The sequence below is a fragment of the Vanrija albida genome (genome assembly GCF_041260175.1).
Source record: "Vanrija albida strain AlHP1 chromosome Unknown contig_1, whole genome shotgun sequence".
NCBI classification, from domain to species: Eukaryota; Fungi; Basidiomycota; class Tremellomycetes; order Trichosporonales; family Trichosporonaceae; genus Vanrija; species Vanrija albida.
The window spans coordinates 25,272-53,182 of record NW_027191420.1 but is presented as its reverse complement, the minus strand read 5'-3'; the positions used below and the strand labels follow the sequence as shown (position 1 = coordinate 53,182).

At 61.9% G+C, this 27,911-nt stretch overlaps 17 protein-coding genes and 1 non-coding gene across 18 annotated transcripts; 8 read left to right on the top strand and 10 right to left on the bottom strand.

Annotated features, from left to right (window-relative positions):
- Positions 1 to 647: 647 nt before the first annotated feature.
- On the top strand, positions 648 to 980 carry Q8F55_000030 (uncharacterized protein; the record flags this gene model as incomplete). Its single annotated transcript, XM_069348686.1, has 1 exon — positions 648 to 980. The coding sequence occupies one exon, from the start codon at positions 648 to 650 to the stop codon at positions 978 to 980; it is 333 nt and encodes a 110-aa protein (XP_069212230.1).
- Positions 981 to 1,207: 227 nt separating this feature from the next.
- On the top strand, positions 1,208 to 2,140 carry Q8F55_000029 (uncharacterized protein; the record flags this gene model as incomplete). The annotated part of the gene is made up of 1 exon (XM_069348685.1): positions 1,208 to 2,140. The coding sequence occupies one exon, from the start codon at positions 1,208 to 1,210 to the stop codon at positions 2,138 to 2,140; it is 933 nt and encodes a 310-aa protein (XP_069212229.1).
- A 152-nt stretch (positions 2,141 to 2,292) lies between these two features.
- Positions 2,293 to 3,240, top strand: Q8F55_000028 (uncharacterized protein; the record flags this gene model as incomplete). Its single annotated transcript, XM_069348684.1, has 1 exon — positions 2,293 to 3,240. The coding sequence occupies one exon, from the start codon at positions 2,293 to 2,295 to the stop codon at positions 3,238 to 3,240; it is 948 nt and encodes a 315-aa protein (XP_069212228.1).
- A 33-nt stretch (positions 3,241 to 3,273) lies between these two features.
- Q8F55_000027 (uncharacterized protein) lies at positions 3,274 to 4,116 on the bottom strand (the record flags this gene model as incomplete). The annotated part of the gene is made up of 1 exon (XM_069348683.1): positions 3,274 to 4,116. The coding sequence occupies one exon, from the start codon at positions 4,114 to 4,116 to the stop codon at positions 3,274 to 3,276; it is 843 nt and encodes a 280-aa protein (XP_069212227.1).
- Positions 4,117 to 4,718: 602 nt separating this feature from the next.
- On the bottom strand, positions 4,719 to 5,847 carry Q8F55_000026 (uncharacterized protein; the record flags this gene model as incomplete). The annotated part of the gene is made up of 2 exons (XM_069348682.1): positions 4,719 to 5,360; positions 5,398 to 5,847. The coding sequence occupies 2 exons, from the start codon at positions 5,845 to 5,847 to the stop codon at positions 4,719 to 4,721; spliced, it is 1,092 nt and encodes a 363-aa protein (XP_069212226.1).
- A 316-nt stretch (positions 5,848 to 6,163) lies between these two features.
- Positions 6,164 to 7,120, bottom strand: Q8F55_000025 (uncharacterized protein; the record flags this gene model as incomplete). The annotated part of the gene is made up of 1 exon (XM_069348681.1): positions 6,164 to 7,120. The coding sequence occupies one exon, from the start codon at positions 7,118 to 7,120 to the stop codon at positions 6,164 to 6,166; it is 957 nt and encodes a 318-aa protein (XP_069212225.1).
- A 330-nt stretch (positions 7,121 to 7,450) lies between these two features.
- On the bottom strand, positions 7,451 to 8,407 carry Q8F55_000024 (uncharacterized protein; the record flags this gene model as incomplete). The annotated part of the gene is made up of 1 exon (XM_069348680.1): positions 7,451 to 8,407. The coding sequence occupies one exon, from the start codon at positions 8,405 to 8,407 to the stop codon at positions 7,451 to 7,453; it is 957 nt and encodes a 318-aa protein (XP_069212224.1).
- Positions 8,408 to 8,955: 548 nt separating this feature from the next.
- Q8F55_000023 (uncharacterized protein) lies at positions 8,956 to 10,453 on the bottom strand (the record flags this gene model as incomplete). Its single annotated transcript, XM_069348679.1, has 2 exons — positions 8,956 to 10,114; positions 10,173 to 10,453. The coding sequence occupies 2 exons, from the start codon at positions 10,451 to 10,453 to the stop codon at positions 8,956 to 8,958; spliced, it is 1,440 nt and encodes a 479-aa protein (XP_069212223.1).
- A 684-nt stretch (positions 10,454 to 11,137) lies between these two features.
- Q8F55_000022 (uncharacterized protein) lies at positions 11,138 to 11,974 on the bottom strand (the record flags this gene model as incomplete). Its single annotated transcript, XM_069348678.1, has 1 exon — positions 11,138 to 11,974. One exon carries the CDS (start codon positions 11,972 to 11,974, stop codon positions 11,138 to 11,140), a length of 837 nt encoding a protein of 278 aa, XP_069212222.1.
- Positions 11,975 to 12,160: 186 nt separating this feature from the next.
- Q8F55_000021 (uncharacterized protein) lies at positions 12,161 to 13,741 on the bottom strand (the record flags this gene model as incomplete). Its single annotated transcript, XM_069348677.1, has 1 exon — positions 12,161 to 13,741. One exon carries the CDS (start codon positions 13,739 to 13,741, stop codon positions 12,161 to 12,163), a length of 1,581 nt encoding a protein of 526 aa, XP_069212221.1.
- Positions 13,742 to 14,980: 1,239 nt separating this feature from the next.
- On the top strand, positions 14,981 to 16,112 carry Q8F55_000020 (uncharacterized protein; the record flags this gene model as incomplete). The annotated part of the gene is made up of 2 exons (XM_069348676.1): positions 14,981 to 16,044; positions 16,085 to 16,112. 2 exons carry the CDS (start codon positions 14,981 to 14,983, stop codon positions 16,110 to 16,112), a joined length of 1,092 nt encoding a protein of 363 aa, XP_069212220.1.
- A 405-nt stretch (positions 16,113 to 16,517) lies between these two features.
- Positions 16,518 to 17,576, top strand: Q8F55_000019 (uncharacterized protein; the record flags this gene model as incomplete). The annotated part of the gene is made up of 1 exon (XM_069348675.1): positions 16,518 to 17,576. One exon carries the CDS (start codon positions 16,518 to 16,520, stop codon positions 17,574 to 17,576), a length of 1,059 nt encoding a protein of 352 aa, XP_069212219.1.
- Positions 17,577 to 18,138: 562 nt separating this feature from the next.
- Q8F55_000018 lies at positions 18,139 to 18,210 on the top strand. The gene has a single exon. It is a non-coding gene; the product is annotated as a tRNA-Gln (tRNA).
- Positions 18,211 to 18,864: 654 nt separating this feature from the next.
- Positions 18,865 to 19,752, bottom strand: Q8F55_000017 (uncharacterized protein; the record flags this gene model as incomplete). Its single annotated transcript, XM_069348674.1, has 1 exon — positions 18,865 to 19,752. The coding sequence occupies one exon, from the start codon at positions 19,750 to 19,752 to the stop codon at positions 18,865 to 18,867; it is 888 nt and encodes a 295-aa protein (XP_069212218.1).
- A 506-nt stretch (positions 19,753 to 20,258) lies between these two features.
- Positions 20,259 to 21,535, top strand: Q8F55_000016 (uncharacterized protein; the record flags this gene model as incomplete). The annotated part of the gene is made up of 4 exons (XM_069348673.1): positions 20,259 to 21,272; positions 21,324 to 21,343; positions 21,472 to 21,485; positions 21,531 to 21,535. The coding sequence occupies 4 exons, from the start codon at positions 20,259 to 20,261 to the stop codon at positions 21,533 to 21,535; spliced, it is 1,053 nt and encodes a 350-aa protein (XP_069212217.1).
- Positions 21,536 to 21,984: 449 nt separating this feature from the next.
- On the top strand, positions 21,985 to 22,928 carry Q8F55_000015 (uncharacterized protein; the record flags this gene model as incomplete). The annotated part of the gene is made up of 4 exons (XM_069348672.1): positions 21,985 to 22,361; positions 22,397 to 22,532; positions 22,568 to 22,604; positions 22,639 to 22,928. The coding sequence occupies 4 exons, from the start codon at positions 21,985 to 21,987 to the stop codon at positions 22,926 to 22,928; spliced, it is 840 nt and encodes a 279-aa protein (XP_069212216.1).
- Positions 22,929 to 24,990: 2,062 nt separating this feature from the next.
- Q8F55_000014 (uncharacterized protein) lies at positions 24,991 to 26,017 on the bottom strand (the record flags this gene model as incomplete). Its single annotated transcript, XM_069348671.1, has 2 exons — positions 24,991 to 25,059; positions 25,097 to 26,017. The coding sequence occupies 2 exons, from the start codon at positions 26,015 to 26,017 to the stop codon at positions 24,991 to 24,993; spliced, it is 990 nt and encodes a 329-aa protein (XP_069212215.1).
- A 610-nt stretch (positions 26,018 to 26,627) lies between these two features.
- Positions 26,628 to 27,542, bottom strand: Q8F55_000013 (uncharacterized protein; the record flags this gene model as incomplete). The annotated part of the gene is made up of 1 exon (XM_069348670.1): positions 26,628 to 27,542. One exon carries the CDS (start codon positions 27,540 to 27,542, stop codon positions 26,628 to 26,630), a length of 915 nt encoding a protein of 304 aa, XP_069212214.1.
- Positions 27,543 to 27,911: the final 369 nt, after the last annotated feature.

The following is a 27,911-nucleotide window of genomic DNA, read 5'->3' as shown; positions in this document are numbered from 1 at the left end:
ACACCGCCATCCCACACATTGTCGAGAGGGTCATCGACGAGTGCTGCGCGGAAACGCTCCTCGCCCTGCGTGTTCTATCCCGCTCCTTTCAAGACCGCATCGACCGACGTCTATTTAACCATGTCTCCCTCCAACTCACCGGCTACGTGATACAAGATGATGCTGTGTTCAAGATGACCTTCCGACCTAGGTTCGACCTGCGCGATGGCAGGTCCCTCACCCTGCCGTTCAAGCCCGAACAGGTCCAAGTCGCCGACATCTCGACACGTTGTCCAACCCCACCGGGCTTTTGGGAACATGACGACCTTTGGCCTGACTTGATCGACGCCCAGCGGTTGTCCTCACTTCACACCGTCAGACGTTTCGGTGTCGGATGCTTCGCTTGTGGCTACGACGAAATCTGCGTCACGACCGTCGTCGACTACCTAGACCTACATGCCGATTCGGACCTCTCCGGTCACATGGTGAACGCCGATGGGAGTAGACTCCGGAAGAGTCACTCCATTACCCACCGTAACTTTTTTACCGGGTTCGGACGTTACGTTCTGCACATTCGGCTGGACGACGACTCGGAGTTACTGCTGGGCGATGACAGCTTGTCTATGTGGTTCGGTCTGTATGGTGAACCTGGGAACGACCTTCACGATATGGTCGTAGTCATTCATCCCCCGGCAACCACGCAGGCTCGTATCCTTGCGCAGCTGCACAAGGTCTGTGTCTGTGCAGGCATCGGATACGCGCGCCTCGAAGGCTACGGGGGGACCCTCAAGTACGTTGGCTATGACGCGTTCGAGCGCGCTGCAGCCGCCGCAACCGGGACAGAATGCGAAGTTCGACAGCTGAGGAAGGCCATGGAGTGGGTGAGGGAGGACGTGGAGGACAAGGGGTCGATCTCGATGGACGAGTGGCTGAGCGAGCTGGGGGAACGGAGGGAGCTCGAGGGCGAGTGGATCAACTGGCGACCTCCATCGAGCGTCTAGGGTTCCATAGCATGCATACAACTTCTGGTGATACTTACGGAACCCATCGTGTCTTGCCTGTGCATGCAGCACTCTGGTGAGCTGTGGAGCTCATCCAGAGGCACCCGATGCGGTGTTGCCGCGCTCTTTGCGTGGTGGAGGCGGGGCGCCGCGACTTGGCGGACCCGAGCTCGGTTGCAAGTCGAATCGCATCTCAACTTGACCTTTTACTCTTGCCCACACCGACAATGCCAGTGCTCGACCACACGGCGTACCCCGACATTGTCGACGCGGTCATCGCTTTCGCCGACGAGCGCTCCCTCGTCGCGCTGCGGACAGCATCTCGCGCGTTCCGAGACCGCGTCGACGCGCTCCTCCTCCCGCACGTCGCAATCGACCTCACCCACGTGCCCGACATTCACCTCGTCTCGGCCTCCACTGGCGCGCGATTACCATTCTGCCCAGGAAAAGTCTCCTGCGCAGATGTGCACGCGTCTCCGCTACCTGGCGCAGGCGCCCAGCTGCAGCCCTTCACCTCCGTCCGTACCCTGCGCCGTGTCGGCTCCGGCGTCACCTCCGACCTCGATCTCGACGTGCCCCAGGTGACCACGCTCGTCGACTACTACGACTTGCACGAGGTACGTGCTGTAATGGATGGGCCCCTGCCTAGCCTGGAGTACTACCCTTTCTCCGGGCTGCAACGCTACGTGCTGCACCTACGTGTCGACGCCGGCTCGCGACCCGTTGGCCACATGCACGAGCTGTTCCCGCGTGGTCGACACCCGGACGAGCAATTCCCCGAGTTCAGTGAGGTCATCATCGTCCTCCACGTACCGCCCGCTCCGTCCATCACGACGGTCCACGCGACTCTTGTGGCTGCTGGCGCTCTCGTCGTCGACGCCGTCCACCGCCTGGAGGCTGGCACACGGTCTCTCACCATCGTCGGGTTCGACGAGCTGGCCGCGCTGCAGTTGCCGCCGGGCGACGAAGACCATGACGAGCGCGAGCGCTTCGACGACATGCTCGAGATCATCGGGAACATGCAGTCAGCGGTGGCGGCCGACGAGCCAATCTTCCACACGGAGCCCGAACCCAGCACGAGGTTCATCGGCATGGAGGCGTGGCTGGCGGAATTGGGTGAAAAGCGCGAGCTTGAGGGCGAGTGGGTCGGTCGCTGGTAATCCGCGACAGGGATGAGGTGTGTATCGGACATCCTGGGTGTGGACGGCCGCCGTTGACGGCGCACAGCTTCCCTCGCCCCCAGCCCATTGCGACGAGTACAATTGCCCAAGTTGAACAATGTTACAACTTCATCATCATTCATCCCACCACAATGTCGGCACTCGACCATACCGCCTTCCCAGACATCATCGACATGATTTTCGGTTTGAGCGACGTATCTTCGCTGATCGCCTGGCGCGCGACATGCTCTGCGTTCAAGAAGCGCGCCGACGCGCGCCTGTTCCCGCACGTAGCCCTCGACTTTAGCGACCAGCGCGTCAACCTCGTATCCGCGTCCACTGGCGTCCGCCTCCCGTTCTGCCCCGAGAAGGTGCACACCGCCGACGTGCGCTCGCCCCCCTCGGTGGGCTCCAGCATCGACCTCGAGATCAAGTTCACGCACCTCCACACGCTGCGCCGCGTCGGCACCGGCGCCACCTCCGACCTGGGCCGCGACCGGTTCGGTCTGTGCGGCGACGTGACCCGTGTCAAGACACTCGTCGACTACTACGACCTGCGCGACTGGCGTCCCGGCACTTGCGGAGTGCCAACCCTCGACTACGCCTTCCCTGGGATGCTTCGTTACGTGCTCCATCTGCGTGCCGACGCGCACTGTTGCCCCATCCACCCTTGCCCCGTCCTCGGCATGCCGGACGTGTTGCCGCGTCCGGCCAACGACTTCACCTTCACGTCGTTCAGCGACATGGTCGTCGTCGTCCACCTCCCGACCCAGCCGTCGATCGCAACAGTCTACACGACCCTCAGCGCCGCCTTGGCCCTTGCTCTCGACGCAGTGTTCATGGCTGTGGACCCTGCACCGTCGTTCACCATTGTTGGCTTCGACGAGCTTGCGGCGCTCCCTCTCCCCGGGAAGGATGCGCACACGCAGCTGCACACCTTAGTCGCGTTCATCCGAAACATACAGCTGAAAGCGCAGGGCGGAAGGGTCCTTTCCTTCGCCTCGAAGGACCTGAGCCTGAGGTTCATCAGCATGGACACATGGCTCGAGGAGCTGGGGGAGAAGTGCGAGCTCGAGGGGGTGTGGGTCGGACGTGAGTAGCGAGTCCAACTGCTACAACAAGCATGCATCACGTCAACATACTGCCTTGGGCCACACGCCCTCTACCTCACGGCGGTCGCCGAGCTCGGCCCACCACTGCTCGCGGGACAGCCAGCGCGTCGCCTTGTCCTGTACATCCGCTGCATCCTCGCTGAACCGCAACGTGACCGTGCAGAACTGCCTCACGAGCTCCTTCAGCCGCGCGAGGTCAAACCCCTCGGGCAGGGCGTCCTCGACCCCGACGATCGTGAGGCTCCCGTTGCGCTGGGTATGCAGGCCAAACTCGGTGACGATCCTCACCGGGGCGTGCTGCGGCGGGTGGCCCGGCCAAAAGACAAGCACGTAGTCGCGCGCGCCCTGCCGTTGCGACCTCGCGCGGATCTCGGCGCGCCGCCCGTCGCTCGTGGGCGCGACGTGCGCGACGTAGCGCTCACACTCGCCCGGGGCGCAGAGGACGCCGGCCGCGCCGCCGTCGGCCTCGTCCGGCGTGAGCAGGTCCACGGCCGTGTGGGCGCGCCAGGAGGAGGGGAGCTGCGTGGCGAGGTGCATGCCTGATCCGAAGCGCCGCACGACGCGGAGGGCGGTGAAGGCCTCCTTCTGGGCCGGGGTGGGCTCGACGCTGGTGGCAATGTCGAGCGTGTGGACCAGATGGGGGAGGTAGGGTATCGGTTCGTCGGGGAGAGCGGCGGAGAGCAGGGCGAGACGCGACGCCCCGCTCCGCGTCGCGCGCGTCACGAGCACGGCGTGTGACCACAGCTGCCGGTCGATCTGTGCCTTGTATGCGCGAGAGGTGGCGCGGAAGGCGAGCAGCGCGGGCACGCCGGTGTAAGCGAGGACGTCGTCCACGATGCTGGGGTATGCTGTGTGGTCTATCATGGGGGGTGGGGTGGAGCAGATGCATGGTGCATTGGGGCTGCGTTGAAGTACATAGGCGTTGTGGTGAGTACTTGCGGCGGCGGATGACGAAGTGAGGACGCGCCGGTCACGTCATTGGCCGTTGTTGTTGTCGCGTCGGAATGCCGCGGGGTGGTGAGGCATTTGTGATGCGCGGCGATTAGTACTCGTGATGCATGCCACTGCAGCCCGGTCGGTGTGCGGGACATCCGGCGAGTACTGCGCGATGCATGCGTACTGGGCTGCTCACCCAACCCACGTCCCCTCGATCTCCCGCCGCTCGCCCAGCTCGTCCAGCCACCCGACCACGGCGCGATCTCGACGTGGTGCAGGAGGAGCGCGTCGGCCCGGCCTCGGAACGCAGGCAACGCGCCGCGGTGGGTGACCGGCGCGTCGATGCCGCTCTTGGCCACGGTGCGGTCGATGGGATCCGAGTACGCTGTGTTGCTGAGATATCATGGTGGATGGGGGGGGCTGATGAGCAGGCAAGGCGGGGGATGATTGCATCGTGCTGGCAGACGTCAAATGTTTGGGATCACTACACGTCTGTCGCCAAGCACTCATCCATCGATATGATCCGACTCTCAAGGACTACCAGAACCGCTCTCACTGACATCGTCGTCGTCCCCTCCCCCGTCATCCTCGCCCGTGTAGCGCAGCGCCCCGTCGTCGACATCCCGAGCACCGACACTCTCACGACCGACCCACTCGGTGACCAACGCTGGTGCTTCGGCGAACAGAGGGTCAGCCGCGACCTCTTCCTTCCACTCGCGCATGCTCAAGAACCGGGTGTCGGTGAACACCTTCGATTCGACGCCGAGATCATCGGCGACCCACTGGAGGAACGTTGCTCTCCAGTCCCCGTCGTCGATGTCGTCGATTCCAACAATTGTGATGGAGCTCTGCTTGAGAGACACGCAAACTTCGACTGCGGCATTGACGGCGAGAGCGGTCTTGCCAGGCGCCGAGGGAGGATGGAGCACAAGCACGACGACCGAGGCCTCCCCGGGCCCTTCGTTGTCGTACAGAGTGAGGAAGGTGCGGCGCGGCAGCGATATGGACAGCTCGTCGATCCAGAAGTGGGCGATGTAGTTTGTGACCGCTCGCGGTAGTCGCCCGACACGCAGATCTTTGGGGAGAACACGAGGTTCACCCGCTGGTATGTCTTCGATATCGAACTCTCTGAGGCCCCAGTCGAACTCGTCAGAGCCATAGTCGTCTTCATCCTGGCCGCTAGCAAAAGGGACGACGACGATCACTTACGATATCGATATTGACGATGGGGTATGGATGAAAGTCGATGAAATCGACGACGATCTTGGCGCCGCTGAAGAGCTTGCCGCCGGGGGACACGACAGCGTCTCCGACGCGCCGGAGGAGGCGCGGCTTCAGGAGCTCCGGGAAGAGGTCGAGAAAGTCGGGAAAATCCTCGTTGTCAGAGACGAAGGTGGTGAGGTCGAGGGTCTTGTTCAGTTCATACTTGAAGGAGGGAGTGACAATGCGCTCCGGGGCGGGGCATGGCACTCCCGCGCGAGACACGAGATCAAAGTCGCCTCGGACGTACCGCACCTCGATCTGCTTGACAATGAGGGACTCGGCCCTGTCCCGGAACGCGCGCGAGGCCCCTCGGAGAGCGTAGAGCGCATCAACATCGCTTGCCGCAAATATCAGGTCTGTGATGTACGGGTATGCCGTGTGGTCTATCGTACACATGGCGGATGGATGCGATTGAAGTGAGAGGAGAGACATTGATGCGTCGAATGACGTCAAGCTTGGTGGCCACTGTGCTGTGACCACTGGCTGGCCACTGGTTGTTCTCGGGCTTTCGCATGCTACCGAGTGGCCGAGAGCAGGCACGCTGCACTCGCGCCTCGAGATATCACACGGAAACCAATGCCTCGACGTGCATGGAGACGGCTAGCGTGTGTGCGCGTGTCTGCTGCTCTGTGGCTGAGCAGTACATGTCAGGCAGTGGGGGGCCTCCTACTTATGAACTGGCTCCGCCCACCCAGTGCCGCGAGCCCTCTCACTACGCCACACGCCCGACCCACTCGCCCTCGATCCGTCGCCTGTCACCCAAGCCGCCCAACCACTCTTCGATGGAGAGGCACCGTGTCGTCGGCCGAGCACGCACGCCGCTGGACGTCGCGGCGGAGTCGTTGAAGCCGACGAGGGTGAACGTCGCGGCCGGCGCGCAATAGCGCAGGCCCGTATCGACGGCCGCCTCGAGCGCATCTGCAAGCCGCCTCCCCGCCACTGGATGGGCCCCAGAACGATGGAGAACGAGGATCACCTCCTGCACTGGTGCCTGCCGCATCCGCGTCCGTCTCACGAAGAGGTTGTAGAAGATCTGGTGGAAGGCCGGCGGGAGCGTCCACACCCCCATGTCGTGGTGCACATGCAGCACGTACCGGCGTAATAGAGGCGGGTAGTCGAGCGGCCCGGGCCGGATGAGCGGGTAGGGGTTCGGCTCGAAGTCCTCTCGCTCGGCGTCGCTCTCCGAACCCTCGTAGTGGGCGTACGGGTTATCGTGGTCGATGGCCTCACGGCGGTAGCTTGCCATGTCGATAAAGTCGACGAGGGTGTGCACCTGGGCGAAGAGGCTCGCGTCGTCCGCCCAGACGGCGCTGCCGAGCCGGCGGAGTGTGCGCAGATGAGTGAACGCGGCGTACGGGTTGATCTTGAGCCGCGGGTACGGAGTCTCTTCGGTCTGGTCGGCGGTGCGTACGAGGGCGGGGAGGAACGTGAGCCGGTGAGTGGGAGTCGGGGTAAAGGCTGTCCCGGCTGTAATCAGGCAGAGCTCGCCGCCAGTGTACTGTGTTGCTCCCTCGAGATAGTCGAGCTCGACATGGGCTAAGACATGCCGGTGGACTCGGTCGCGGATGGTTTTGGAGGTTGTGCGCAGGGCGTAGAGCGACGCGAGCGGCGCGACCTCTATAATGAGGTCGATGATGCTGGGATACGCCGTGTGGTCGAGAACAGTCATGGTGGGCTGGGTGGAAAGTGACAGAGAGATCGATGCGGAAAAATCTGATGGCCGGTCGCGTCAGTGCGTGAGGTCGGGGCTTGTGCCGAGGTGGCCCTCATAGATGGCTTTATTGTCGATGCTTACTAGATGAACTGGGAATGGTAGGCGATGAGTGACGTGAGTCACACTGAACGAACAGAGAGGGCCAGAGACCAACGCGACGGCAGATAACAGACGTCAAGAAGCTCCGGCGATTGCGGCTGCAATGACGCGCCTGATTTCCCTTGGCCGCCCACGTGGTCGGCCACCAGCGCCGAGATCAAGTCATCAGGCGCACTTCCTGCCCACCTACTCCCCCTCGAGCCCAGCCCGCCCTGCAAGTTCGCCTCTCCACGTCTCCATCGAGACCCACCGCGTGTCCAGATGCGGTGCCCACACTTGTCCGAAAACGCGCACCTGGCGCAGCCACTCATCGACCTCGGCCCTGTCTCCCCCGAGCCTGGCGGCCGCGCGTCCCAGGCTGTCCACGCCGACAAAGGTCACGCTCCCACTGTTCATGGAGGTCACCGCCTGCTGGGCGGCAAAGATCGCGAGGACCAGGGTCATGCTGAGCAGCGCGGCCGTCGCCTCGGCCGGCGCGTGGACGACGAGCGTGAGGGCCTTGAGAGAGCCTGCAGCGGAGAGCGCGGCCATGCCGTCGAAGAAGTAGCGCCAGAGCTTGGGCATGGTGGATGCAGTGTCGAGGCGGATGTGGAGGGTGTAGCTGTTCACGCTGAACGGGTAGCACACTGTCCAGCGCTCGGCGTTGCCGAGGTCGAGGCTGAACCGCCTGCCGAGGACATCGCCGTACACCTCGTCATCGTCATCGCCATCGCCGTCGCCGTCATCGTCGGCCAGGGTGACCCATGGGGGTGGATGAAGGTCAATGTAGTCGACCACTGTGGGGATGTGGCGTGTACCTGAGCCCGAGGGGGCGGCGTACATTGCGTCTCCGGAGCGGCGGAGGGTGTCCAATCGGACAAGAGGCGAAAGGGGGTCGGTATCCCCAGGCCTCCCCGAGCCAACGTCGGCAGCACACACCAATTCCGGCTTGGACGGGAGTGGGTGGCCACTACACGCGTCGCGGAGGGAGGGCGCCTTGCCACCGGCGGCCTCGACCCGGACATGGCCGAAGAGCCGCGCATCGACACGCGACCGAAACGACCTCGACGTGCCGCGGAGCACCAGGAGCGCGGGGACTGGCGCGGACGCGAGTACCGCGTCCATGAGGTGGGGGTAGGCTGTGTAGTCGAACCCGAGGGCCATTGTGTTCTCGAAGGCGAAGATGAAGAAGCAGAAGCAGAAGGAGCACGGCGCAGCGACAAATATAGACCTACGTCGGTGGCGGCCGATGCGCTGATACAAAGGGGTGCGCACTGCCGCTGTTCGCGGGTTTGGTGGTGGCCCCGCACGGGGAGGCGGGCGGATCTTGCTGTGGCTTGCGATGATAAGCAGCGGTGCCCGGAGCTTAGTTGAGGGTTGCTGAGGGATGTGGAGGGGTGAGCTGGTGGCGGTGTCATTGTCGCCGACTATGATCGCTCTGGGGATGATCATTAGCAAAGCAGGGTACTACTCCGGCTATGCATGTTATGGTATGCTTGGCCTTGGGCGTAGCTACACCCAGGGCCTGAGTGTGGGGGCTCGTGTTGATCCTTGGGCGTGCGAATCGGGGGTATCGGCGCACGGCACTCTTCCCCACCCACTAAACGCCTAGGCATCGCCGTCGTAGCTGGACCCAAAGCAAGACACAACCGACATCGCGCTGTCTTTTACTTCCAAGTGATGCATCATCCGTGCGGGGAGCGAATACACAATCATTCTTGCTGCTCCTCGTCATTGTCTTGCTTTGGCTCGGGGGTCGCCTTCTCAACTACCACGCCGCCGTTGAGGGCCGCCTCACGCTCTTCAGCCGTAGGGATCTTGGCGACAAGGGCGACGTTGACGTAGGTCGCTTCAGCGCACCACTCGTTTCCATACGACATGTACGAGTTCCTGCCACCCCAGCAGATGGGGAGAGTGATCCAGGCCACGTCCTTGTTGTCGAAGAACCATTTCGGGTTAGGACAGTAGTCAGATCCGAACAGCGCGTCTTGCAGGTACATGAAACCCTCCTGGGCTGGCAGGTCGCGGCCCTTGAAGCGGTAGGGCTCGGCATCGGTCTCATATGACTTGGGGTCGTCCTCCATGCTGTCGCTGTACACGCCAAGCAATCTCCAATCGAGTTGGGCGTCCTGGACCGCACGCAACCACACCATGTCCCCACCCTTGAACTCCTTGACAAGGGCTTCGTCCGCCAACTCGTCACACCTGGTGTGAGGATAGGAGTGTTGCATCGCGAAGGCAATGTGGCCGCCATCGGGTAGGAAGTCGAGGTTTTGGTACGCAGCTCGGAGGGCATCGGTGAGCTCGGCCGCGTCGCTGTACTTGACTTGCTCGCCCTCCATGCCTTGCGAGGCGAAGACGTCGTACGCCAGAGTGACGCGCGTGCCCGAGGTAACGGGCAGGACCTCATGATCGCAGTCGGAGTAGAGGAACATCCATCCCAGTCGGGCAGGCTTGTCCGCAGTCGGACGGACTTGCGATGACCACTCGGACTTGACCTCCTTGCCGCCGTGTCGGACGACGAGCTCACCGCCCTCAAACTCGCTCGGAAGGCAAACAGTGATGGTGCCGATGTGGTCTGTGCCCTTGGGGGTGTCCCGATGGGCGCCGAAAAATCCACCGGCGGAGTAGGTGTTGACCTTGTAGAGCACAGCACGGAGAGGGCGGTCGATGCCGAGGTGCTGTCGGACAAACGGGAGGATGTCGCCGACGAGAACGGGGTCGGCCGAGATGGCGACTTGCGGAGGGCGGTGCTCACGGGCAAGACGGTACGACTCGTCATAAACATTGCCCCCGTCGCGACCGAACATGGAAAGCTGCCCGGCTGCATGGAGTGCGTCGGCGTCGGCGGTGTTAAGAGGGAGGTTGACACTGGTGGCAGAGGATCAGAATCTGCACGTTCGACATCCCCGGATTGGCCGACACCCACCTCGCCTCGCCATCTGGACCAGTGTAGTAGACCTTGACCTTCTCGAGAGCACCGACCATGTCGATGGTGCCGGTGCACGCAAAGGGGCGAGCGGCATGCAGGAACTTGTCCTCGAGGGTTGCAGCGATGACAGATGTTGGGTCGTCCTCCGGCGGGTCGTCCCAATACTTTGAGGCCTTGGCATACGCCCTGTCGTACCACTCATACTCGGACTTCTTTTGCTTCTTCGGAGGGGGTTGGTCTGCAATATCGAAGGTGCGGGAGTCGGACGCGTCTGACATGATGGCGGCGGCGGGATGCTCGTGGGGTGCGGACGGTGACCAGAAGGCAGCGGTTGTGGGTGCAATGCCGTGAAACGAGCAGGGGTACTGTAGCGTTGGTTGAAAGAGAGAGTATCGAAGAGACCAGGGATAGAGGGAGGTAGACAACGATGTCAAGAACATTTATGCGGTGTCGAACCAGGTGCAACCGCCGGCTGCGTCAACCTCGGTCAGCATTGTCTCTTGTCTCACATCCGGCAGCCGCATGCAGCGAGTGCGAGTGTCTTTCACTGAGCACCATAAGTCCAAGAGCAATACACAGGTCCATTCGATGGGCAGCAAGGACACCGCATGCTCCGGGCAGTTGAGCGCCCATCCGGATATCACCAACGCGTCGCGGGCTAGTCGGCTTCCGACGAAGGACAACAACGTACGCGACTGCGTTCTGGAACAGCTGGGTGTCGACGCACAGTCTGTCCCACTGGCCCGGACCCGCTCCACGTAGCCCTCAGGGTGGCAGAACTGATGTTGGCACGGGGAACAACAGTGGGATGAGGTATCGTGGTAGAGTAGGTGGAGGCGTTCATCGCGTGGATGCTGTCCCCACGTCCCTTCGATCTCGACCGTGTCGCCAAACGGCAGTCCACTCATCGGCGTGCAAGCAGCGGAAGCGCGGCGTCGTGGTCGTCACGGTCGTTGCCGCCGTCACCCTGGTTCTGGCCACGTCGATTCCATCTTGGCCGTATCGCCGAGCTCGGCGAGCCACTCGGCCAGCGACAGCCAGCGGAACCGGGCCATCGCGGCGTCGACCTTGCGGGGCTGGGCAGTGCTCTTGCGCATGAGCTGCGTGCGTAGCTGGGCTGCAAGCCACTCCCTCATTCCCTCGGGTGACTCGTCGAGCTCGTAGATGCTCACGTCTTGCCCGACGATAGTCAGCTCCCCGCCATCGTACATCAGGGGAAGGAACTGGTGCGAGAGCTGGGCGACGAGCTGAGGCGGCGCTCGTTCAGGGCGCACGATGACAACTTCTCGCAGGCCGTCGGCGCCCTTGACCCGCGGAATCGCCTCGGGCCGCGCGCCACGCCACGAGATGTGCAGCACGTATCGCTGCGTCGTGGGCGGGAGGTAGATGTACTGCCCGCGCACCCCAGGGCCGGGGGGCACGTCGTACCAGTCGACCACGGTTGCGGGGGCGAAGGCCGCGCTCCGTCGGTCAGTGACGGTTCCGCCGGCGCGGCGGAGGGCCTCGAGAGAGGAGAAAGAGCTCCAGTAACCCACGGGCCCGTCGGCGAGTTCGCCTGGCAAGTCGAGCACCCGCACGCCCGACGGCGCGAAGGGGAGCGGCGCGCCGGCCGGGTCGGTGAGCACGTACCCGCCGCTGCTGCCGCGGGCGTGGAAGACGGCGCGTGGGAAGAGCTGAGCGTCGACACGCTGCTTGAACGCTTTGGAAGTCGTGCGGAGCGCCATGAGCCCGCGCACGTCGGTGTGCGCGAGGATGGCATCGATGATGGCCGGGTAGGCTGTGTGGTCGATGGTGGTCATGGAGTTGGCGGTGGACAAGTCGCGTCGGAGAACTCCGGCGGGTTTTGGTGGTCGTCATCGGCGGTCGTGAACCTTAATGCGCAGGCTGACAGAAGGCGCGCGGACGCCGCATGCAGCACGTACAACGCGGCATGCTCCCTTCCAGACGCCTACAGTGCTGCATAGTGCTAGAAGAACACAGCTCGGCTACAACACTTCCAGCTTGACCCTCTCCCCAATCTCCTCGATCCACGCAGGCTGCGAGATGAAGCGCGTTACCTTGGCGGCGGCATCGGCCTCGTCATCCGACAGCCCTGCCTTGGCCCACGACTCTCGCAGTACGCGCCACAACTGGGTGGGGTAGTACTCGCCGTACTGGTCCTCGGCGTCTCCGTCCTTCCAGTCGGCTGCCGCGACGCCAACGACCGTGAGCGAACGACCCTTGCCCGAACCCTCTACCTCGCTGGGGCCACCCCCCGAGAGCCACTCGCCAAGGTGGCCGGCAATCGCGCCGACCACCCCGCGGAACGCGGTGTTCGCGCGCAGCGATGCCTTCAATTTTCGCCGCCAGGGCGAGAGCACGACGACCACCTCGCGTAGCGTCGGCGTGTCGGCCAGCGGCGCGAAGATGGCCTCCGACAGCGCAGGGGTGAGCGTCGGCGCGATCTTGCCGTCCGGCGCGGCCAGGGTGAGCACGTACCGCCGCACGTTGGGCGTGAGCCACAGCAATGGCGGCTTGGTGCGCCCGAGGTAGACTTCGGCAAAGTCGATGATCGTGTGCACGTGCTGGAACGGCTGTGGGGCCGGGTACCATGCGCTGCTGTCCCGCCGGCGGAGGACGCGCAGGGACGTGAAGGCCTCGAGCTTGGATTTAGGGATGTTCGGTAGCTCGCGCCAGATGTCGACCACCTCGACCTGGTCGGGGAGAAACTGCAGCGGCTGGGCCGTCGCAACACCGTCCGGCTCGACGAGCGGGTACAGGTTGACCTTGGTGCTCGGGCCAGAGAAATCAGCACGGAGGATGCAGTGGGCGGGCGGGGCGAGCAGGGCATTCGGGGTAGAGGAGCCCGAGTCGATGCCGGGCCAGAATCCTTCGATATCCACCCGTGTTTCGAGGCCGGTGCGCCACTCCTCCATAGACAAGTAGCGCATGTCGACGTCCGCCTTGGCCGTCTTGGCGTAGCTCGCAACGAAGCGATCAAAGTCTGGGCGCGGCATAAGCCGTTCGTGTGGGTTCGCCTCCACGCCGACGAGTGTCACGCTGCCGGTCTTGCCAAACAGTCGTGCGAGCTTGAGTAGCGTGCTGTCTATAATGGGGCGGATGCGGGGGCCGAGCGGGTGGGACTGTCTTCCTAGCAGCGTCGGCTCATCAAAGTGGAACACCAGCACGCAGTCGCGGACCGTCGTCTCAGCGTTGAGGAACCTCAGCTGGGTCGTGAAGCGCGATGGGCCAACCGGGCGGATGTGGAGGACGTATCGGCTCCCTGTGGGCGGGATGTCGACTGCAGCTGTGCGCGCCCCAGGGCCGAGGGTGAGGAAGTCGACGGTAGTCTCGGCCGCGACTGGCGGGGGGAGGGTGCACGCGTCGCCGCTGCGCCGGAGGGTCCCAACGGCGAGGTTGAGTGAGTGCGGCAGTCTGTCACCTGTGATGTCGAGCACGTCGGCGGAGGCGGTGGACAGCGGTAGCAGCGTGTCGGCGTCGGCGGGTGTGCTGAAGCTGTACTCGACCTCGTCGTCGTCGCCGACGAGGCGGCGCCGGAGCACGAGGTGGGGGTAGGCTGATGTCATGGTGAGTGGCGATGGGTGAGCTCGGCCTGAGCAGAGTCTGTTGTACGGCTGGATGAAGCGAGTTGCGAGTTGAAGTCGAGTCGTGTGGTCGAGTCGGGACCGAGTCGAGTTAGCAGCGAGAGTGGTTAGCCGCGTCCCGCGGGGTGCCTGACGCCACCGCTGACGTCAAACGCATGCCATGTGCGCAACGACTTTGGACCACACCATGTGCACGACTGCATGGCAAGGTGGTGGCGAGTGTTGTCGTCTATGGTGCGCATTGCTGATGGGAGGAGGAGAGAAATGAAGAGGAGAGGAGAGGACGGGGATGGTTGTCAAGTTTGGGTGGCAAACATGGCCGGCGGATGTCTCCGGGGTGACTGACGTCAGGCGAGATCGAGGACGATGTTGACAGCTGCCTGCCATGCCCCGTCAACTCAACACTGCACTCGAGGCAGATGCAAGTCAGAGCGCATCGTGTGCGCCGATGTCTGGGCGAGCTTCGTCAAGCCCCGGAACGTGGTGGGGGACCCGAGGCGGGGTGGTTGTCTTTGGCACCTGGGGAAGCCGACACACCACCGCGCACGCGCTGGCCTCTGTGTCCCCGCTGACCTGGACCGGGTCTCGCCGCTCCTGTTTGCTGACTCTCACGTCCGGATGATCACAGTATCAAGTACCCCATGTGTGCGGAGTTGGCTTCCCAAAGCCCAGTTTGCCAACGAGGCTCCAGCAAGGCTCCAGCAGGTTCACTCCGGCGCTCTGGTGAGACGAGGTCGGCCCCAGCCGCTGTTCCAAGCGGCAGGTCATCTTGGGCTCGAGGCCATATGGGAAATCAGAGACTTACATCCTGCTTGGCGAGAGGTTGGTGCCGCCGAGTTGGGTGGCGTCGGTGATGGACGAGGAGCCACTCTGCCTTGGTCTCGGGTGGAACTACGGGCACCCCACTCGGGTTTTGCACCGCGGGCAGCTCTCTTGAGCGCTCGACGGACATGATCCGCCCCATACATGCAGCCGTCAAGATAACAGCGTACATGTTGATTCGCTGCATGTGTACGCGCTCGGCAAGACGATGGGCAAGACTGGGCAAGACTGCAAGCATGATTTCCCATTTGAGCTGGCATTGGCCCAGCAGGGTGGGGCATTTGACACGGCATCCCTTGCCACCAAGTGGGCTGTTGACACTTAAAACACCGACATCCGCACAACTCTCTTTCGACCACTAACCCACTGACTGACGCGGCGACAACACTCCCTGCACCCATGCCAGAGGCCGGAGTCACCCTCGACGCCTCGGCCTTTCCCCACATCGTCGACCTAGTGCTTGCGCACACCCCCGTCGCCGATCTCCTCCCGCTGCGGCTCGTATCGCGCGACTTTCGCGACCGCGTTGACGCCGAGATCGACGGATACCATGTCCAGCTGCTGGACCACCGCTGGCGCTGCCGTCATCGCTGCTCACCACCGTACGCCGTCACGCCGGCGCACGCAAAGTGGTCGGACAAGGCCAGGCGGCCAGAGTACTGCGTGCAGACCCTGCCCGCGTCCCTACCGCGCACGCTCGTCAAGGTCGTGCAGTTTGCCGTCACCGCCTCGCCCACAGGGATTGTGGAAGCCATCAACTCCATTGGTACTGTAAACACCTTGCAGCGCTCCGGCCCCGGCATCATGGGCAACTTTCCCCCGTCTGGCTGGAGCAGCAAGCTGGTCAACGTTGTCGACTTTCTCCACCTGCAGAAGGATTGTGGGTCGCGTGACAGCCTCAACACCATCGTCCTGCCTGATTCGACGCGCCGGTATGTCCTTCACGTCGCGTTCGAACAGATCGCAGAGCCGCGCTCGCGGTGGCGCCCATCCACCCACTTGCAGGATCTTCGGCGGATACGCATACCGGCCTCTGGCATGCGCGAGTTTGTCCTAGTACTCTGGCCGATATTTAAGCCGGACGAGGGGCCGGAAGAGCCGTACGACACCTTCCCCCATGTGCTCCACTCGCTCCTGCTGGCTACCGCGCAGATTGCGATCAAGGGTGGGACGGTTACCATCGTCGGGGCGGATCGTATCTCACCGCTCCTCCTGGGCCGGCCGGAGCGCAAGGCGAAGGTCAGGTCTGCTGTAGTGGACGAAGTGAAGGCGCGTCGGCTCCAGTGGTCCGAAAATCACCGCCTGACACCGGGGCAAGCTGAGGAGGCCGACAAGCGCACGCGGTGGCTCACGGTCCACGAGTGGTGGGATGAGCTCGGCTTTCGCAGGCAGTACGAGGGCCTCGCCGTGGGCAGTGAGCACGTGGCCGACCAGGAGACGGAAACGATGAGGCTGCTGTTCCGGTGGGTACATACGCGTGTGGGCTACAGCTGACGGTTGCAGCAGCGAGTGCGCCTATGGCACGGATTGAACCGGGAGATGGAGAACGGACTATGGAGTGACCGGCATTCGATTGGACTTTGATCTTATGGTATGAGTGTGTTAAGTAGACTGCTGCCTAGGCATGATGATCTTGTGCTGGACGCCGTCCCTGTCGTCGTGCAGACCGCCAGTCCACCGACTGACGCTGCCTCAATGTCGAGATGAGCCGGCAAGTCGAGCCAGCTGGCCGGCTGGCTGGCATGGCTGCATGCTGGCAGCTGCTTGCTGGCAGCTGCCGTGCATGCCTGCCTCGTGGATTCCACGTGTTGGTCACGTGTTGCGAATCCCGCCTCCACCTCCGTACTTCGCATACCTCGCACCTCGAGTGCTGTTCCAACTCGCATCGCACCGTCCTCTCTTACTCACTCACTCTCTCTCAGTCCACCCCAGCACAATGGACGGCCCCTACGCGCGCGAGCTGGCAGTGGCCATCAGCGCCATCCAACACGCCGCCAAGATCAGCAGCCGCGTCCTCGCCTCGAGCAGCAAGGGCGTGGTCGAGAAGGACGACCACTCGCCCGTCACGGTCGCCGACCTGGCCATCCAGGCGCTGCTCACGATGACGATCCACAAGTCGTTCCCGAACGACCTGTTCGTTGGCGAGGAGTCGGCTGAGCAGCTGCGCGCGTCCCCCTCCCTCCTGGACGCGGTTTGGGCGCTGCTGTCCGACCTCGAGCTCGACGGCGACGCGCGCATCCCCGCGTCAAAAGACAAGCTGTGCAGCCTGCTCGACTGGGCCGGGCATGGCGAGCCGAGCCAGGGGCGATACTGGATCTTCGACCCCATCGACGGGACCAAGGCGTTCATCCGGGGCGAGAACTACGCCGTCAACGTGTGTCTCATGACTGGGCCGGAGCAGACTCTCAGCGCCGTCGGCATCCCGCTGCTCTCGCCGGACGCGGTGGCCCCGATCAACAACGACACTACAAGTAACACGGGAAGCATTATGTTCGCGACGCGTGGAGGCGGCACGTTCATCCGGCCTCTCGAGGGTCCGGCCAGCGCACCGGCGCGCCGGCTGCCGAGGAGGACAGCGGACGCCAGCACGCCGCTCACAGCAGTCACCTGTGTCGAGGGCACCGACTCTGCCGTTCCGGGCCTCAACGCCAAGATCTCGGCGCGCCTCGGCATCGCGTACCCCGGCAACGACCTGCTAGCGTGGGTCCTCCGCTGGGCCGTGCTAGGCCTCGGGGCCGCCGACGCGACCTTCTGGGTGTACCGCAAAAGGACGCGCTACGGCAAGATCTGGGACCACGCGGGCGCGATGCTCCTGTTCGAGGAGGCCGGCGGCAAGATCACGGACGTGCACGGCAAAGACATCGACATCTTTGCTGGGCGGACAATGTCGAGCAACTTTGGGTTCGTGGCGGCCCTCGAGGGGGCACACGCGCGCGTGCTGGCTGCTGTGCAGGATGCCGTGCGCGAGGAGGGGCTGGACGAGCTGTTGGTGTAGGGTATGCATGGATGCAGGCAGGTACTGTCAACGTGGGCGAGCGCGGAGCCCCGGTGACCCCCAAAAAGGCATGTAAGGAGCCGCGGGTGTCGCCAGTCGAGCTTTTTCCCCCAGGCACCCAGTCGCCACCGTTGTTGCAATGCCGCTCGCAGACCTCGACTCAGCCCTCATCGGGAGGATCGCGACGCACTGCACCACGGCCGCCCTCACCGCCCTGCGCGCGACATGCAAAATCATCCACGCCGCAGTCGATGCATACCTCGCGCGCCACGATAGAGTTTGGTAGTCGTCGCAATGCTGTAATGAAGACAGTCAACCAAGTCGGTGGAGGCCGAGCGCGACGCGTCGAGCCTCTTTTGACGCGTCCGAACCCGCGGCATGTGTACTTCTCCCGAGCACCACATCCTCTGGGGGTACGCACAGTGCGCCGGTTCCTGTGCAGAGCACCCTCGTGAGGTGGAGCCCGTCGTGTCGTGCACCGCGGCTCCTGGGTCGACGAAACCGGCCAACCTCCACCCCCACCCCACCCGCTCATCAGCCTCCTGCCCGGCCATCCGACACGGGTCTGATCGTATAACGGTTAGTACACAAGATTCTGATTCTTGTAATCTGGGTTCGATTCCCAGTCGGACCTGACAGCGGAGTGTGCGAGGAGGTGGTGAGGGCAGAGGTGTTCCCTTTTGTGTGGTTGGGTGCCGGTGGGGCGAGGGTGCGAAGTGGCGTCGGGACTCACGCGGTCGGTGACCTCGGGATTCACTTGCACCGTGGGTGCGCGGCGAAGTCCAGCTACAAACCACAAGGGCTGGTGCCAGTCCCCTTGCTGGCCGAGATGGACTGACGCATGCGGTGGAAGGACGCTGCTGACCGGTCCCGGGGTAGTTGGATGTTTATCTGTCGGTGTCGGCCGGCCTCCTCCACTGACGTCACCACAACTCGTCGTTCAATCTGCAGCCTCCCGCCTCGCCGATACCAGGAGTCGAGCGCGCCAGCGTCAACACGCCTCTCCTCGCGTGCTGACTTGACCACATTCATGTCACCCCGTGTGTATGGCGTGGGAGGACCACCTCGAGTATCTGGTGAGTCGGTGGACATATTCACTAATAACCGCACGACCACAGGCAGGAACACCCCGCTGTGACGCGCTGGCAAGGTCAGCGGCATGTAACCAACCACTCTGACCACTACTCACAACCTTGCACGCAGGACACACATAACCCACGTCGTCAATGGGCCAGATGCCCTCCACGTCCTTCTTGTCGCCAAGAGAAGCCGACCACTCCGAGAACGTCTAAAACTTGGGGCTGTAGCTGAGCTTGTTCGGCGAGTTGAAAAGCTTGGCTCCGAGGCACAAGTCGAAGCGCTCGTGGAGGAGGTCGATGGAGTCTTCCTCACCCTCACCATGCCTGGCTCCTCCAAGTTGACATGGATGGATGGCCTCCGCCCCAACCATGAGGACGCTGGCCCTGGTGATGGTGACGATCTTGGCAATCTCGTGCAGGATGGCACGGATTGAGGGAGGGGCGGCAACGAACGACTGGATGTGACAGCTGGGGTGGGGATGGAAGACGATGACCCATTCCTTGATGCAGCCTATGCTCTTGAAGTCGATGTCGTTGTAGAGCCCGTGAGGCGCGTCCTCACGCCACTTGAGGTGAAGAACATAGCGCTGGGTGGCGTGCGGGAGATAAATGATCGACTTGCCCGTCTTCGACTTGCGAACGTACGTCTCCTGGGTCATGTTGAAGAAGTCGACAACGGTGGTGGCGCCATGGAAGTAGTTGGTACCACGTTGAGACACCATGGAACCAGAGCGACGGATGGTGTTGACGGACTTGTAGCTGCCGAGGGCAGGCGACATGCACTCACCGCGGCCCGGGTAGTATCTGATGTCGGCAACTTGGACCGACCGCGGGGCAAGCGGAAGTGGGTGATCGTCGACTCCGAACAGGGACCCAAGTGGGGTCTTGAACGTGTAGCTCGGCGTCCCGGACCCAGAGGGCCCGCCGGGCTTGCGGTTGGTGATCACAACGTGCTTGAGGAGCACGTCGTCGACACGCTGACGGAACGCGCTCGACGCCGCGCGGAGCGCAACGAGGGCCGGGATGTCGGCGTACGTGACTATCATGTCGATGAGATAGGGGAACGAGGTGTGGTCGATGGCAGCGGTCGTGGACATTGTGTGTGCCAGGGGGAGGGGGAGGCAAGGCGGGTTCGAGGGAAGACAGCGGTCAGTGGCGACTATGAGGGCGTCAGCGAGCGGAGCAACGGGGCGGCATGGACGATTCAACATGGTGGGGCGAACACTGACATGGACAACGGTGTCGAGGAGAAGGGTCGAGATGCTGCGAGGTGCTGTCGAGGAGAGTGGTGACGACGATGTGGGAGGAGAATGATTGAGAGATGAGGGCATTGACGTGGTTGCTTTTCTTTGGCCGATCCAGTCAACTGTGTCACATCATCCAACTCTCCACGACAATCTGCCTTCTCTCTTTCACTCCCACTCTCGCATTTACCCCACCTCTCTATCCCTCACTCCATCTCCTTCCTGTACGACTCTCCAGGGAGTCGATCGACTTGTCCACTGCACGCCAGCCGCCGTCCACCGTCACCTCGGCGCACGCATCATTTCGCCCCTCGCCCACACCGCGCCTTCTCCTCTCTCCATCCCGTAACCACACAACCATGTCCACCGACGTCCATCTCGACCACACTTCGTTCCCCAACATCATCGACCTCGTCATTGGGGGGTGCAATATCTCTGCACTTCTCAAATGGCGCCTCACCTCGAGCAGCTTCCGTGCCCGGGTCGACCGCATCCTCCTCAACCATGTCGTTCCAACCGCTGGCCCGCCCCGCTCCACAACTGCAAAGGACGGAATCCGTCTCACGCCTGGGTCGACGTCCAGGGCCCCGCCTATGCCCCCGTATGCGTCGCTTCAATTTTACCCAGAGGCCGTTCAAATTCTCGATGTCTGGTACAAGCCGAATGGCAAGGTCTCCGACTACGGCCTGGAGCGACTCACCTCCGTCTGCACCATACGTCGCAAGGGGAAATTCGTCGCTCAGCGTGGCACGAACCAGGTCCCCAGCGCAACGACGGGTGTCGACTTCTTCGATCCGCGTAATGTTCCAAACCGATACCGCGGTCGTCCTCGGAACAAGACCATCATTTGGCTTCCAACTCATCTCAAGCGATACTGTCTCCACGTTGAGTGGTACGAGCGCGAGAGCAGTGTGCTCAGCGCAACGGTCGGCTTCAAGAGCACGAAGTTCATCCGTGACTGGGTCCTCATTCTCCATCCTGAGAGGATGTTGGCTGATGGCCCGCGCTGTCATGAGTCGTACCCGCCATTCATAGGCGACATCCTCACGCACATACTCAAGGTCCTCGACCGCAAGGGCTCTGTCACGATTGTCGGCACGGAAGCCGCTAGTCCTGTCCAGTTCGGCGAAGGCTCGACTGGTTCCGCAACCGACCTTCTGCGGGCAACCGTGGTGAATCTCATCCACCAAGACTTCCCCGCGGGACCCAAGCGTACGCATGCCGAAACCCACACCACCTTCCTCACTCTGCCCGCCTGGCTCGACTCACTCGGCGACACGAAGGAGATTGAGGGGATGTGGGAGAACCGCGAGCCCGACTGGGAGCTTTCCTTCGATTCCGACGACCTCATATGCCCGGACTGCTGTACGAGTGTGAGTCGCACCTGCGGAGCCCGCGGCGTGTGGCTAGCTGACAACACACAGTTCAGTTACGAACTCGACCAGTGAGTGCCCACATTGTGGGACCGACTGGGAAGATGATTGAAACGACGTCCGACAGCGAAGTTCCTGGGCAGCGAGGCTGTCTGTCAACCCAAGTGATACACGAACCGCAGAATGGACCCAAACCAAGGAGGCAGACAGGAGGTGAGTGACGAAGGCCGAAATGAGAATTACCTGACACGTCATAAGCATGAAATTGAGTTGTGTAAACACGGGAGTCGGTTTAGGTTTGAAACGCGTCGAGTCACTTGATCCATACTCCTCCCATGATGAAGCCTAAACTCTGGTGCGAACGGAACACCCGACGCGCCGAGAAGCACCGACGCTCTTCTCGCTCCCAACTGACGCTCCACTCCCTGACTAGCACATGACACAGCCCGTTCCCCGGGTGAGAGTCGAACGCAGCTTCGGGAGCAGGCCCAGCGCGGCCCCAGCGCTCGGCCACGGACAAGGTTTGGCTAACAGAATTCCGCGGTGACAGACATGCCTCCGCAACGCGACTTGGCATGGATGTTGGTTCGGGATCTGGGTCAGTGCGAGCGTCTGAGTAGAGCGCTCTCGTCCCACGTTCGCCAGTGTATAAAAGCCAGGCCGCGCGCTAGGCCGACAGCGCACTTCCACGCTCACACTCCACTCACTAAGCATGCTTGTCGCGACCTATCTCACCACAGCTCTCCTCTGGCTCGCCGTTGGAGCTTCGGCCAGTCCGCTCGCCCCTCGTGGCGACGGCGGCAACGGCGGCAATGGCGGTGACGGCGGCAGTGGCTCGGGCTCGGGCTCGGGCGGCAACGGCGGCGACGGCGGCGCGGGCGGCAACAGTTCGGGAGGCGGCAACGGAGGTAACGGGGGCAACGGCGGCAATGGTGGCAACGGCGGCGGCAACGGCCCGACCTGCAACTGCGCCGGCACGATCGACGGCGGCGTGAACGCGACACGCTTCATCTGCCATGACAGGCGCTTGGGCCCGATCGTGCTTCCCAAGAAGCTGCCGCTCTCGGGCTTCATGACGACGTATGACCGGTGAGTCAGTCATTGTAGAGCACGGCTTACAGAAGCTTTGGTGACGCGACGTCGCCCGCCGACTTCCTCTCCAAGTGGACCGACGCAACGGGTAACTTTGTCTACCCGCCCCACAACGGCTTCCAGCTCGACACGAACCGCAAGCCTATCAATGGCAGCATGGTGCTCCAGGTGGGTTGAGTCGCGATCGTCAGCTGACCTACCAGCCAGGTACGCTTGTCGACCGCTTCGGCTCGGAGTTTGGTGAGTGATGGTGTTTGACACACCTAACCCCCAGGTTCATTCGTGTCGGCCGCCGCCGCGCCGTACTCGCAGCGCGCCCTCCCGCCGACCAACCTCGACACCAACCCGGCGGCGCCAGACTTCCCGTTCAACTACCACGTTTACGCAGTGCTCAAGCCCCTCACGGTCAACGGCGGCCCGATCGCGCCGTGGTTCGGCCAGCCGGGGCTCGGCGCTCAGTTCTACACCGGCGACGTGGGGAACATCATGACGCTCATCAGCCAGGGCTACCTTGAGCGCAAGGACCCCAACGTACTGATCTCCAAGGAGCAGGGTTGTGTGTGATCGAGCGGAGGAGATGAGTTAAGAACAATGGCAATGAAGCAGAGTTCCAGTTATGAGAGATGGTCCTGTTGAGGCACCAATGCCCCATGCTCGAGTCAGACGAACACCCCGGTGGCTAGCGCTACGCTGACAGTCATAATCATTCATCTTACTATAGCGCTGTCGTTTTGCCCCCCTGGCTGATGAGACTGAATGCCCGTCACCTCAGATATGAAAGGGCGGCCAACGCTTGGGGAACCCGATCCAAGGGTCCCTGTGGCACAACGGACACCGGTCGCGCAGCCCCTCTGGCTCAGGAATCTTAGGTGTTAGCATGCTACCGACGAATGACAAACCTCTCGGTCACAGGCACGGCACAGGACGAGACGCCGTGTCGAGAGCCAGCGCCCTTCAATATCTGTCCTCTCCCCCAGCGCTGCAAGCCAGTCGTTGTAGGTCATGAATTCGGTGCGGTTGGCAAGGTGATCATTCAGATCCACGGGGTTCATGACTTGTCCCCATACCTGCTCCACCAAGTCCTTGAGAAGAGGCACGGACAGGTCGGGGTTGCTCGACTTGGGCGGGCCCCCCAGGTGCTGAGGGTGGATTTGTTCGGCCCCGACGAAGGTCACCGTCCCCTTTCGCTTGAGGATCGTGGCCATTGTTCGAAGAATGCCGGCGAAGTACCCCGAAGGGCTGCGCTCATCCCTAGGGTCCCGTGCCGGGTGGAGGACAAGGACCCAGTTCTTGATTCGCCGGGTGCACTTGAACTCTAGAGGATCCGGGAGAGCGTGGATCCAGTTGAGGTGTAGAACGTAGTGTTCGACGTGGTGTGGTACATTGATGATGACATTTCCTTTCGGCTTGTGCAGCCAGGGCCCTTCATGAAGGAAGTCCACAGCGATCTTCACGGTCGGCCTGTAAGATTACCCATTCGTTCGGATTGTGATTTGACGACCGGAACGTCGGAGGGTGCTAAGGCTCGTGAATATCTTGAAGAGCACAAGTCTGGAGAAACGTAACCGGTAGCCTCCCTGTCTAGCCTTGCGCTCGTCGAATGTTGATGTGTCGTTGTGCGGAAGATCAAGAATCTTCACGGCACCATACGTTGCTGGGAGGTACCGGTTAACCTCCACGGGTGGGATGCGGCCCGACGGGGCAGGCACCATGCCTAATGTGGTGGCGCATTCAGTACTGTCTACCGCAAAGTGGGGCATGGCGACATGGTTGAACATGGCGTTGTCAATACGGTTGCGAAACCCCCGCGAGGTGGCCACGTGAGGAACGAGCCCAGATCGGCATAGCTGATGATGTAGTCTATGAGGAGGGGGAAGGCAGAGTGGTCGAGGGCCATGGTCAGGGGTTGTGTCGCGATCCAAGGTGCGGTGTCGGGAGAGGGCTGCGCCATTGTTAGCTGGCAGAGACTGCTATTCCTGCTACTGCTACCACGACGCTGTCGTCGGATGCATACCTTGGCCCAACTCTACATACAGTTGTGTTCTGGTGTCGATGATGGAGGAGAGTGTAAGAATGGTTGTGAGATGGACGGATTGTGATCGGCGTGAAGATTGGGCAATGTCAAGTGAGGAGGCCTGACCAGGCCGGTCTGACATGGTCAATTTCCCCATTTCCCCCTCCTCTCCCTATGTATTCTTCAGTGTCGAGGAATGGAGCCGGAACTGAGGTGGTAACAGATCTTCCCTACGACGGAAGGACCAGGCCGCGGCTTGTGCTGACACTGACAGCACGCCAGGACGGCTACACCTACTTGCCTGTGTGGGTGACGAGTGCCCAAGCTGCAATCCTCCTCACTGAGATACCCGTGGTGCTTGGAGTGGGAACATGGACCATGGAGAACGGCCCAGTGAGGAACGGTGTCAACATGTATATTCAGCGTGTCACATCAAATGAGCTCCGTCCCCGGCGCTCGGATCGACCAGACCAATCACCCCTTGTGGGTCAAACCAGTGCTGCGTATGTTTATCTGCTTCAGGTATTAAAATCCCAGAAAAATCAGAAACTTCCAATCGAAACAGCATCATCAAAGTCGGTCATGATCCGCCAGGAGCTCAAAGTGTCGGATTCACAGCTTGCGGCGAGCCCTTGCTACCATTGCACATTTCTCACACCTCGTCGAGAACTCCGGGATGGCCTGGGTGTGTCAGCGTGGCACAAAGAGGCCAGCTCACCTTCGGGCAGTCGCTGCACTTGAAGTGACGCCTCGGTACCGGCCACATTCCCTCCACCTCCTTCTTTTTGCCCAGGGTGGCCCACCACTCGTCGAGAGTGAGGAACTCTAGATGTGCTGGTTTCTTTCCGCCACGGGCAACGGCGTTGGTCATGACTTTTAAAACCTCTTCTTGCGTGCGAACCCCAAACTGCCGCGGTTGGACCCCGTCAGCCCCAACAATAGTCAGGCTGCTGCCCCTCTTCCGAGCAATGTTCTTCATCTGCTTAAAGATACCCCTGAAGGAATCCGATCGCATAATGTTCTCGTTGGTCTGGTTCTGGTTGGTTTGGACCCAGTGCTTAACCTCGGTAGTGTAATGGAAATCCAGAAACTTCCAGGGAGTGAACGGATCGGAGAGAAAAGACCACTTGAGATGGAGAATGTACCGGGTGCCGCTTCTGGGAAGGAAAATTGTTGACCTGGCACCGCCGAGACGCTCCTGGTGCCTCCATTGCGAGCTGAGGTCGAGGAAGTCGACAGTCGTCGTCACCTGATGGAAGAAGTTGGCCTCCTCCTCCGTTACAAAGCTGCCCATGCGGCGCATCGTGTGGACCGCTGTGTGATCAAGGGGACGAGGATACCCCCAGTCGGGCATGAGGTAGCTTATGGAAGGAGGAGGCATATCATCGATATCAACGATTTCGACGACCTCAGGGGCGACAGGGAGAGAGCGACCCCACTCCAGGGGAGGAAGGCGGGTGGTGATGGGCGGGATATAGGCCATTTGCCGCTCGTTCTGGAAATCATCACGCCGATGGTGGTTGCGAACGATAGCGACGTGCTTGAGGAGGATGCCGTCAATATGGGTGCGGTACTGTGAGGAAAGGGTGCGCATCTTGATCAAGGTGTCGATATCGGAGTAGCCGATGATCATGTCCATAAGGAGAGGATGAAACCTGTGATCCAGGAGCCAAGTGTCCTTTGTGCCGGCTGCTTCTGCCTCGTCTCCTGTGGGTGGCGGCGGCGAGGACATGGATTCTTGAGAGCCTGGGGTAGAGTCAATGAGTGCTTGGCAGGTCATCTTGTACTTACGACTCGGGGAACTGGGTGCGGAGTAGTTTGTGTCTGTTGTTGGGGTTGCGACCTGTTGAAACTCGACTGAATGGTCGTTGGTGATGGTGGGTAGAGAGATAGAAGAGTGAGGATACTGGTGGACCTTACTTTATAGGTCTGAGTTCCACTGGGACATGGGAGTCATTACGGCGCTGAAATCTCGACAATGATGGCGATGAGCAGTGAACAACAAACAGCAAGCCGTCCCATCACCGCAACGAAACAACAACACATGGAGAGTCGGGGCCCCTCCGCAACCCCCACCGAAGTGGACTACCTCCACTTTGATGTTGATGGAACAAGCATCATGTCGAGGAAACAATGGCCGAACAGCTTTGTCTATTGACAGATGCATTGTGCGTTAGGCACTTGTTGGTTGACTATGGGAGTGCTCTGGGTCTGATTGTCCCGATCGGCCCCTGTCCACGCCCGGCCCATCACTGGCTGCACAGCTTGGGCGGCCAAACTCCTTCGAGCTCAACCCTGCTCCCAAGCTGCTCCCACCACTGGCTGAGCGTGACGAAACGGAGCATAGGATGCTCCCCGACACCAGCGACTCTGCTGCGCCGAAACTTGTTTCCGAAGAGCTTCACCAGCGTGTCACTCTTATTGGGAACATATCCCCCTTGCTGGGTGCCCAGCTGCTCGGCTCCGACGATCGTAACTTTGGCCTTTCGATGCAGTGCACAGACGAGGTGGCCGAGGAGCTTGCTTGGAGGAACGGGGTAGTTGTCATCCAGATCGTTGACACGCTGGTCCTGAGCCGGTGGAGCTCCAGGATGGATGACCAAGACCCAGTCCTGGACACGGAGCGTATTCTTGCTCCACCCGAGTCTGAGCGATTCAAGGTTGCACCCGTTGACATTGATGTGGAGGATGTATCGCTCCACCAGAGGTGGTAGGTGAATCAGAGCCCTGGGTAGGTGTACGAGGTCGACAAAGTCGACGACGGTGTGCACGCTCGAGAAGTTGAACCGCGGGTGCTCGAGGCCCTCACCCATCCGCCGGAGTGTGTCGATCGACGTGAAGCCCTCTGCCATGGGGCCGTACGTGAACTTGTCGATGGAGCGCGCCACGCGGATGTCGACGGTGCGCACGTCACCGGGTTCGAGAGGGAGACGCTCGGAGGGGCGGAAGACTGTGAGGAGGCCGGACGGGTGCAGCGCCGCGATCTTGGGCTCGCCGTCGTGCCCCTCGTAGAAGACGAGGTGCTCCATAGGCAGGGCGTCCACGCGGTCCCGGTATTCGTGTGAGGTGGCGCGTAGGGCACGGAGAGCCGCAGGCGAGGCGTGTTCTATGATTGTTTCGAGGAGGTGCGGAAAGTAGGCGTGGGGGAGCGGCGCGATCGTCATGGTTTCGGGGGCTTAGCTTTGCGTGCTGGAGTGTAGTCGGCGCTTGTTGAGGCTGTACGGGTGAAAGTAAGTGGGAGAAGATTCACAGCTGTCACAATGGCGCCAGTGTGCAGGTTGCGTCGGAGGGAACGAGGAGGAATAATGGCGAGTAGCCCACCCTGACGTATCCGGAACACAGCTCGCCCTGTTCGTCACCGCCACCCATCTCCTCCATCCGCTTTCGTCGCGCCACATGGTCTGGGTGAGACACTCCCCGCCGATAAGATAGACCGCGGCGTGATTTTATCCAATGTGCTTGTGCCGGTGCGTGCTGCACGAGTTTGGCTCGGTACTCTTGCTCTGGCGAATGCAATCGGGCGTGTGCTCGCC